The sequence below is a fragment of the Juglans microcarpa x Juglans regia genome, chromosome 3S, assembly GCF_004785595.1.
Source record: "Juglans microcarpa x Juglans regia isolate MS1-56 chromosome 3S, Jm3101_v1.0, whole genome shotgun sequence".
NCBI classification, from domain to species: Eukaryota; Viridiplantae; Streptophyta; class Magnoliopsida; order Fagales; family Juglandaceae; genus Juglans; species Juglans microcarpa x Juglans regia.
This window is the reverse complement of record NC_054599.1, coordinates 2,608,764-2,619,632: the sequence shown is the minus strand read 5'-3', so window position 1 is coordinate 2,619,632 and position 10,869 is coordinate 2,608,764. Positions and strand designations below refer to the sequence as shown.

Genomic DNA, 10,869 nt, shown 5'->3' with positions numbered 1-10,869 from the left:
TTTATTATTTAAAAATTTAATAGTTAATCTAATGATTTATGAATAAATCAAATCATCACAATGGGATGAAGTGAAATGAGAATATAGTATAACTCGTTATAAAAAAATCTAAAGAAGAGCTAACATGGGAAATGATAGGATAAACAAATAAATTGACAGTGTAATATTTCACAAAGATTTTAAATGGTGAATCGATAGAAGATATATCGAACAATGAAACTATATGCAGGCAGTTAACAACATATCATGGATAGTGTATATATATTAAAATGATATATGTGCATTAGAAAAATGCAACCCCTAATTATACATTAATATATAAAATATTTGCTTAGAAGAAATATATATATATATATATAATATTTAAAAAAATTAAAAGGATTATACCCCAATTGCATTCATATATTAATATATTCAGTCAATTCCAATTATCTGGCATTTATCATATGTGTATTGTAATCAAGATTCAAGATCATGATGCGATCATATTTGATTTTGATGGTTATAGCCAAGAACCATATGGATGGCAATGTGTACGAGCGGGACCAAACAGTAGCAGTCGTCAGCAATCAACAGGAGAAAACCATTTTTCTAATTCAGTGAAGTTCCAGTACTCTTCGTGCGTCCAACAACATCATCTTTAATTTGAAAAGTTGCAAAAGCTTCCAAGTTGCTCGGCGGACTATCGTTTTGGACCCTGCATCATGTCTGAGACTAATTTTCGAAAAAGCATTAATAAAAAAAAGCACACGTGTTTATTTCCAACAGAAGCACTGTTCATTAATCAAGTACATGAGAAGCATGCATGGAGAAGTACCGGGATCAGATCAAAAGAAAATAAAAAGTTTCCAACCGTACGTCTACCACTACAAGAAACAGTGCCTTTCCTGGCGCCTAAATTCGCTGCTAATAATGCATAAAATCGTTGCCAATACTTATTTGCAGCGATTTATGCTGCGTCGACAGTCCGTCGCAGTTGTTGCGCCTTTTTAAAAATTTGTCAGCGAAATGAAAAATGCGTCGTCAAAAATTTTTATTAGCAGCGATTTTTTCCCCCGCAAATATACTTAATTTCGCCGAAAATAATGATTGAATTTCACTCTTCTATCGCTGCGAAAAAGTATTTGCAGCACTTTAGATTGTTGCGAATACCCAAATAATCGCCGTAAATAGCGCATATTTTTGTTGCAGCGTTTTTAAAATCGCTGCAAATAGTAGCCCCAAACTTATTTGCGGCGACTATGTTTCGCTGCTAAAACTTATTAGCATCGACTTCTTTCACCGCAAATAACAAACTTATTTGCGGCGACTATGTTTCGCTGCTAAAGCTTATTAGCATCGACTTTTAGTCGCCGCAAATAACCTCGTCATATGACTTTGTTTTTGGCGTCCAACTAAGTTCGCCGCAGATGAGGAATATTTCTTTTTGCAACGAAATAATAATCGCCGCAAAAAATCGTTTTGATTGTTAGATTGCTTTGACGTCCACTCTTGTTCGCCGCAAAACAACTTTTTTTATTAGATTAAATCTTTTTGCGGCGAATTTTAAATCGCCGCAAAAGAGATTTTGAACCTAAAATATGCAGTATACGTACAGAATGCAAAATTTGTAGTGGGTACCTAATTCCCTGCTCCAACTGATTCACAACATTACCAAATAGTACTTTAATCCAATACTTGTAAGCATAAAATGTTGTACATTAATATATATAAATTCAAGTTCTCATCCAATACATCATCAATACATCATACCCTTTAAGGTTACTATAAACTGGCATATGGTGCATTAATGGAAGGCAATAATGTCTTACAAATGGGAGCAGCTAATGTCTCTTACAACTTTAATCATGAACAAACATATCACTTGCATCCACAATCCAAGTGATACATGTCTAAACAAATATCAAAAATATGCTTGCTTGGGTGGTGTTCATCCGCAACTTCGAGATATCGATCGTTGATGATTTGCGATGACTTGTATATTGAGGGGCAAAGATCGATGCAGCTGTCTGGAACAGGGTTATCGCCGCAAATTTAGATTTATGCCTTCTACATTCGCTCCACAAAAGAAATATCCATAAAATGAAAATCTGCAATTAATATAAAAACAAATGGTGTACATGAACAAATAATGGGGCAATTAATAGGAAATCTGCAGTGGAGTACACTGCCTTCTACATTATATAATTTTTTTAAAGCATAAAACTCACACGATTTCTTGGTAGAAATTATGTAAAACCTATTAATACATTCTAAACCAAAAGAGTTGGGGGATCGAGGGTTTCCAAAATTTCCAAGCCTTGAATTCTACGTAATTCTCAAGAGTATATACTACATAGTAGGCTTAGTTCCACTCCAACATGTTGAGATGAGAGACAAAATGCGTGCATGCGTGCTGTGCCATTATACGTACCCGGCCCCTTTTTGTTTTGGGGTTCAACATATATAACGTTCATTTCTCTCATATATAGTGTCCTTAAACATGTGCTCCTAATTATGGTAGGCTGGTGGACTGTCGCTCTCATGTCTCTTCGTCCCCTCCACTCCTCTTTTACCTACTCAATCACCAGCTCTACTAGTCCCCTTTAATTGCTTTGACGCTCCGATTGATTCCTCATGCCGGATACATCCTACAAGGTTGGAATGTTCTTATCTTTAACTCGACCCGCTCCCTTCAAGAAAAACAAAAGGAATCTAAATTTTTCCCATTCCCTATAACTAAATTTATACTTGTGGGGTTTTTAATTGAAGTTATGATCTTGATTATGCAGTGAAATTGTGGACAGTACTGTGCTAATAGATGCAAGTGAATTTTCCCCCAAAAAGGGCCATAAATGCTACAAGAAAAAGGCTCTTTTTTTTATTGAACATCACCGGCGATTTTTGCCAACTGCTAATATCTACAACTTAGACCAGCACATATAGAAAAGGCAGATATACAAAAATTAAACCTCAAGGAAGAACATAGGACTGAGATTGACAGTGTAAAAAAATTATTGTACAAACAAAAATTATACCTAAAACGAAGAACATGGGAATGAGAAAATTTAGATAAGAAAATATACTTGAAATGTAATTTAGATAAAAAATTATCACTCAGAAACCAGAATGCATAAGCTAGAGATCAACAAATCCATTAAGACTGCAACTATGTTCGACACACTCTTAATCAATACCCACCAAAATGCATAATTTTTGCAATAAGCAGCTCATGCGAGGATGAAGGGGGAGAGCAATTTCTTAAAGGGAACCACTTACAAGTGTCGATGGATGATCTCGACCACCGATATTGGCCTTCCCAAAACAATCACTCGGAAACGGACCGCGGGGAGGCACTGACTCCGCTGCTGCTTCAAGTCTGGAATGAGGGGCCTGGGAAAGGGTTTTTGCTCCAGAATCGCCGGGCGCGAACAATTACAGAGAACAATTTGGTACGCCAAAATGGGGACGAAGGAAATCGGGATTTGGGGGGAAATAGGGATTTGGGGGGAAATCAGAAAATCGATGGAGGTAATGGCGCCGTTTTCATTAAAATCAGATTCGCAGCGAACTTATGCGTCGGCAGAACATTTTGGGATTTTGCGGCGGTTTAATTCGCCGTAAGTCTCGTTAAAATCGCTGCAAAAGTAAAAAGTTTTTTACGGCAAAAATTTTCGCCGCAAATAAGCATAAAATCGCCGCAAAAAAGGACAATAATACGCACGGGTTGGTAGCCGCGTCGACCAAACCTATCGCCGTAAATAATGACTTATTGCGGCGACATTTATTGCAGCAGACCAAAAATCGCCGCAATAGAGCCATTTTCTTGTAGTGTACGTACCTGGCCTCTTACTTTACTTCATTAATATAAATTACTTTTCGTCTCATGAAGCAAAGTCCAACCGTGGTGAAATTTTCTCTGTTCCTAATTATATGTACGTGCACCAAGTCAATTTTAACGTGCATATATAGTTTGAATATATATATATATATATGAAGTACTTGAATTTCTTAAACTTGGCGGCCGGCCATCATCATCGCCAAGAATTCTGTTGAACAAGGTGGAAACAAATATGAAAATGTATCGATCATCATCTTCCCGGCCCACACATGATCACAGTTTTTCTCTATTAAAGAGCGGATTCGATTGTTGAAATCATGTCTGAGATCTCTTCGAATTTGTATTTCGTATTGAAATTAGATATATCTAAAATGGAAAAGAGATTGAGATATAAAATAAATTTTAAATAAATAAAGAATAATTTTACATATAACCATAACGTGTATAAAAGTTACATAATCGTATTGAAAAATAATAAAATTTATTATTAAAAAATTAAATTTTTTTTTTATAAATCTTATATTTTATTTTTTTTTTAAAATAATTATACGACGGTTGCACATATTATAAATATCTAATTCTTATAAATTAAATGTCTTATCTCTCACTGTGAATTCACATGGAATTTGGATAAGGATTTGTGGACATGATGATTTGTTTCTTCGGTTTTATTCTGACCATATATCCGCAGTCAAAGCAGGAATAAAGATACAAAGTTTCATAATTTATTATTATTATTATTATTATTATTATTATTACTGTCGTTCGATTGAAAGCTTACGTACGTACATTTTGTTTGTCAGACAGTCGGCCGATTTTCAAAATTTGCCTTCTTTGTTGACCAATGACCACACCCACCAATTACCTTATATAAAGCATTGCCAATCTCTCTCACATGCACCCACCAACGATTGTTGTAATTGAGACTCATCAACCAATTAGAAGAACAGAGATCGAACCCAATATTATTTGGTTACCGATAAAGAAACTGAAAAAAACTAAATTCCATGGGAAACAGTTTGGGAGCAAAGAAGACCGCGAAGGTGATGAAAATTAACGGGGAGACATTGAAGTTGAAGACACCCGTGCAAGCTGGGGAGGTGGTGAAGGACTACCCGGGACATGTTCTGTTGGATTCCGAGTCTGTCAAGCATTTCGGAACTCGAGCAAAACGTTTGGAACCAGACCAGCTGCTGGAGCCAAGGAGGCTCTACTTCCTAGTAGAGTTGCCACAGGCTCCAAACGAGACCAAAGTTACAAGAAGAGTCCGGTCGGGGATAAACATGAGTGCCAAGGACAGGCTCGAGAGTCTAATGCTGTCTCGAAGGTCCGTTTCTGACCTTTCCATCATGAAATCGACAAGCATTATGCTCGAGGAGTCCAAGGAAGGATCTCAGGAGAATAATGGCGGTTTGAGAGTGAGACTGAGGATTCCAAAAGCAGAAGTGGAGAAGTTGATGAAGGAAAGCAAAGACGAGGTGGAGGCAGCTGAGAAGATTATGGATCTTTGCAGCAGGGTGAGCGCCGGCACGGCCTGCAATAAGGGACACAAAGAGGAGAACATGGCCGCCCCCCTGGACCAACAACAACAACAAGTGCATTGGGAAGATGGGCATGGAAGAGTTAAAAATGGCGTCAAGGGGCGTGAGGTACGATTTCAATGAGACACTCATCCGATTTTCATGCCATGTTCAACTGATTTACTTGACATTTTGGCTTGTTTGTATGTCATGACCAACTTTGAGCCGTAATTAGAATCATAAAATTCCAAGTACCAACAAGTTAAGGCCAGCTCCACATTTTGCAAAGTTGGTGAATCTAAATCCAAGTATATGAATACCGAAAACACAACTTTATACGGCTGGCCTATTTTGCTTTGAACTATTTAAAATGTGGCTTCATGTTTTGGGGTCGGGGAATTACTTTAATGACTTTCAGCAATAATCCATTTAAGCTAATCCAAGTTATATATGAATTAGCTTCCCAAAATTTGAGCCATATATATATATAGCTTGTTCTCAGTATCTTTCTGTATAGAAAAGTTATTATTATTATTATTTTTTTCATTCTTTGCGTGCTCGAGTCGAGCCGCCTATCAATTAAGGGTGGCCTGCTTGACATTTTCCACAAACTAAACTAGATGGAATGAGCTTCCCAAGTCGTAAATATACTTCTCAGGCCTCTATAATTCAATCCGGTCCGAAAAATATTAAAGATGACGGCTTGACTCGACCAATTTACTCAGTTTTTCAGTTTCTTTTGTTGTTCTATTGAAAACATGAAAACAGATGTTAATGCACGTTTATTAAGCCGTTGACTATTATGTGTATAATAAGGTGTTTTTTTTTTTTTTTTTTTTAATTTATTGAAAGAGGTACCCTGTAATTTTTATAAATAGTCCTCAATTTATGAGAGAAGAGTACTGTATTTACATTATTCGAATATTTCTTGACGGTTACAAAACCTAAAAACCAATATTGAGAGAGAGATCCTAATATCGAGCAGGGTATAAACATCGACAAAAGTGAATAAAGCATGTGCAAACTCCACACGTTTTCTTTAAGAAAAAGTAGGCACAAATAAAGAAAATGAGGCACAAATAAAACCCACATTAAAATTATATCTAACATTACTTTTCTTCAGTTTGAAATATTGCTTTTCCTTTTTATATTACTATATATGATGTTGACCTTATATTATATCTGTTTATATATATGATCAAAGTAGGCAATTAGGACATAACTGATTCTTTGTTTTGGATGCTCAAACTTGCAGAAGCGAGTGAGTTTTATGCAAATCGAAGGAGAAATTCAAATACCCGAGGCTTCTTAACAGCTTATCACAAGTACATGACGAGCTCCCGACTCAAGTTTTTAATATTTCTCCAATTAGAGGAGACACCAAATACCGGACCACAAAATACTTTTGTGTATTGCGTGCAAGGTAGTTATATATGTACATGAAACAAGCTATTTCTTCTTCTTCTTCTTCTTTTCTTCTTTTGAAAAATGTTAAAAAACAAGTTGATGTATGGATTCCGAAATAAAAGAGCTTACAGTGATTTATACCTTTTTGCAACGACTTCAGAATGATTATTAACTTTCATTTATATATATATATACATATATAACCAAATGGATCTATTAAGAATAAACTTGTGTACAGAAGGAAGGGCGTGAGTTCCAAGAATCACCCATGAACAATTAGAACAGTAAAGCGAAACAACCCCCCCAAAAAAAAAAAAAAAAAAAGGGAAAAGAATAGATGAAATTAAGGCGAAACGAGATAACAAGAATGGCCCGGTCTCATGGTTTATTGACATTGAGGCTGCCTTCATTACCAATAAAATGATTGCTTCTTTAGCTTCCATCTGCGTGGTCAAAGGTGTGCAGTCAACAAGATGGATTGAGAAGTTTGTGCAACATTTAACAAGCTTTGATGTTGCAACAAGGAAGTGGAAGCAAAGCAACAATAGCAAACTCTTTTGGGCTACTTCTGCCCATATACAATACATTTAGATATATAATTGAAAAACATATGGAGGGATATATATTCTCCATGCAGGTGCGAATTTGAGTGATATGAAAATAAATACCAAGAAATGTCATTGTCCTATGTCTCTTGCATATTTTTACAGATCTAGTTTTTTTTGTGTTCTTGTCTAAACTTAAAAGTTTTAAGTGAGAAAGAGATAGACACATGAAATGGATCCCATATCATTTATTGAGCATATATGCCCAAAAAACTCACACAAAAGCAATAAATGTTGTAAATCCACTTTAAATGTCGCTTCCGGCTCTTCTATTAAAAAAAATCTCTCTCCCACTTGGGATCTTTTCCAAATTTTTTCACCCCTAATTAACTTCTAACTTAAATACATTACAATTTATAACATTTGAAGCGGACAACAAGAATAAGTGTATGCAAATGGGAGGGGAGTACTAGCGAAAGAAGATCCAAGTGAAAGGCTATTTCTCCCTATGAAGCTTAGAATTCTTTCTTGGAACATACGGGATCTTAATGATCCCGATAAGCGTATGTGGGTGAAGAATCTTTTACGTCAATGGAAGTTGAATATTATTTGTTTGCAGAAAACTAAGATGGAATTCATGGATCATAGCTTCATCACTAGCATCTAGGGTTGTCCATTTGTGAGATGGGTGTATCTTGCCATTGAGGAAGCATCTAGTGCCATCCTAATTATGTGGGACTCGAGAGTGGTTGAATCTATTGAGGAGTGTGCTAGAAAGTATACAGTAGCATGTTCATTTAAAGATGTCGAGGATGGTTTTTGTTGGCCTTTCACTGGTGTGTATGGGCTGAATGTGGACAAATATAGGAAGGCATTATGAGAGAAGTTAACGGGTTTGGGCAGTTGGTGGAACCTACAGTAGTGTATTGTAGGGGTGCTACCCGAATGGTGTGGGGCGAGGTGGATCCTTCCTCGCCCCCCTCCCGCGGGAGGGAGGGGAGGGACCCCTTGGCCCGATGTCGGGGAGTGGGGTCGAACACCCCATCCGCCCCGCCCCCCGCCTAGTCCAATGCTACGGTTGCTACCTATGGCCTATTGGGCCTAAAAATTATTTATAGGTCCAAAAATATTTTTTGGGCCCAAATTATCACATAATTTAAATTTGTAAATTCAAACAAAATTTCAAAAATAATAACATAGATTTTAAATTCATTAGAGTTGTATTCACTTCATTGCAATGCTTTGGCCTCCTAGACCAACATTTATATAGGAGGTCAATGCAATATAATAGTCTCATATTACTTAAGTATGACTATTATATTGCTTTAACCTCCTATTTAAATATTGTCCTGGTGGTGTGCACACTTGGGTTAATAATCAGGGGTGGTCTCTTTTGAACAGATTTTTGGTGTCTCCTTCATAGAAGCTACATTACTCTACCTTACTACAGAAGAGATTGGATAGAGTTTGCTCAGACCATTTTCCTATTGTACTGGATTGTGGAGGCATTCACGAGGGTAAAAAATACTTGAAGTTTGAAAATATGTAGCTGAAAAGTGAGAGTTTTTTGGAGAAAGTGAGGTTGTGGTGGTCCTCGTATTCTTTAGAGGGTTCACTTTATCCTAACTAGAAATTGAAAGCACTAAAGATGGATTTGAAAAGGTGGATTGTTGAAGTCCTCAGACACATTAATAGTCAAAAAAGGTCTTTTCTAGAGGAATTAAAGGACTTGGAGGAAAGGAAGGTGAGCGCTGCTCTTTCTGAGGAGGATTCTTGCAGGAAATTAGCTATCACTTCGAAGCTAGAGAAGGTGTTACTAATGGAGGAAATCTCGTGGAGACAAAAGTCAAGAGCCCTTTGGCTGAAGGGGACCGATGTACGAACTTTTTCCACCAGATGAATCGTAGGAATAATGCTATCAAGGTGCTCTAGGTTGAGGGACAGGTTTACTTTGATTATGATGATATTAAGAACCGTATTGTTAATTTCTACAAAGACCTACGTGTTGAAAAATCCCATGTAGACCCAAACTGGATGGTATGCCTATTGAGAATATTGATAAAGTAAGCTCTTTCTGGTTAGAGAGACCTTTTGAAGCAAAGGAGGTTCTTAGGGTGATTTGTGAGATGGCCAAGGATAAAGCCCCGGGCCAGATGAGTTTTCGATGACCTTTTATCATGATTGTTGGGATGTGGTAGGGGGAGGATATTATGCAGGTTTTTTTAGGAGTTATACACCTTTGGTAAATTAAAAAAATGTATAAATGCATCTTTTATTACTCTTATCCCTAAGAAAGTTGGGGTAGTGGAGGTGAAATATTTACGGCCTATTAATCTCATTAATGAGATGTACAAGCTTATCTCAAATGTGCTTGTCAATCGCATGAGTAAGGTTATGAGTAGTATTATATCAAAATCTCAAAATGCATGGATCCGGTGTTGATTGCCAACGAATTCCTAGATTGTAGAATCAAGGAGGGTACACTCGAACTCTTATGCAAGCTGGACATGGAAAATGCCTATAACCATGTTAATTGAAATTTTTTGTATTATTAACTTGGGAGGTGCGGTTTTGGGCATAGATGGACTTCATGGATTAGGCATTGTATAACTACGGTTCGTTATTCGATTTTGGTGAATGGAGCATCGAAAGGATTTTTTACCAGTTCTAGGGGATTAAGACAAAGGGATCCCCTCTCCCCTTTGTTGTTTGTCATTGTTTTTTTTTTTTTAAGAAAGAATTTTATTCATCGAATGAAATAGGCCCATGCATATAGAAAATATACAAAAGAAAACACCTAGTTACATTCTATAAAGAAGAAAACAAAACAGAAAATCATGAGCTGAATCTCCATTAAGCACTATAGCTGAAAACCATTTAAGTAAAGAAAACACAAAGAATTTTCAGATTTCATCCATAGTGCGCTCCTTATTATTAAAACATCTAGCATTCATTTCCCACCAAATACACCACATGAGACACAAATGAACCATCTTCCACACAACATCCACTTGAGGAGAACTTTGCAACCCAAGCCAACACACAAGTAAATCCACTACTTTCATAGGCATCACCAAAGTCATCTTAACTTTATTGAAAATATCATCACACGGTGCCTTTGCCACCTCGTAGTGTAGAAGTAAATGATCCACAGATTCCTCATATTTCTTACACATGAAACACCGCTCCATAACAACAAGACCACACTTTCTCAAGTTATCAATCGTCAAAATATTCTTGAGTGGTGCTTTCCATAAGCAAAAAAGCGACTTTGGAATGAATATGTGACCTCCAAACACTCTTCCAAGGAAAAGGAGAATAATGTTGAACAGTCAACGTCTTATAGTAAGATTGTATTGAAAGATTTTTACTGCCCGTATGCTTCAATGTCATTCTATCCCTCTCATTACCACCAGTCCCAAGTGAGTGTAAGAAGCTGAAAAAATCAAAAACCTCATCAATTTCCTAGTCCTGTACATCTCTAGTTAAACAAACATCTCATTGCAGTGTTCCATTGGAATGATTTAACAAACCAGCAATGGAAGCATTATGATTGGCTGCCAAACAAAAAATAACC

At 36.7% G+C, this 10,869-nt stretch overlaps 1 protein-coding gene across 1 annotated transcript; it reads left to right on the top strand.

Moving 5' to 3' along the window:
* Positions 1-4,719: 4,719 nt before the first annotated feature.
* LOC121257124 (uncharacterized protein At1g66480-like) lies at positions 4,720-6,893 on the top strand. Its single transcript, XM_041158019.1, has 2 exons — positions 4,720-5,469; positions 6,596-6,893. Exons 1-2 carry the CDS (start codon positions 4,828-4,830, stop codon positions 6,650-6,652), a joined length of 699 nt encoding a protein of 232 aa, XP_041013953.1. The 5' UTR covers positions 4,720-4,827; the 3' UTR covers positions 6,653-6,893.
* The last annotated feature ends 3,976 nt before the right edge of the window (positions 6,894-10,869 follow it).

What these genes read in the sequence shown, in the direction of transcription:
- LOC121257124 (XM_041158019.1), top strand. Translation starts at nt 4,828, where the DNA reads ATGGGAAACAGTTTGGGAGCAAAGAAGACCGCGAAGGTGATGAAAATT. An exon ending in ATGGCGTCAAGGGGCGTGAG is followed by an intron (nt 5,470 to 6,595) that starts GTACGATTTCAA and finishes TCAAACTTGCAG; the next exon opens with AAGCGAGTGAGTTTTATGCA.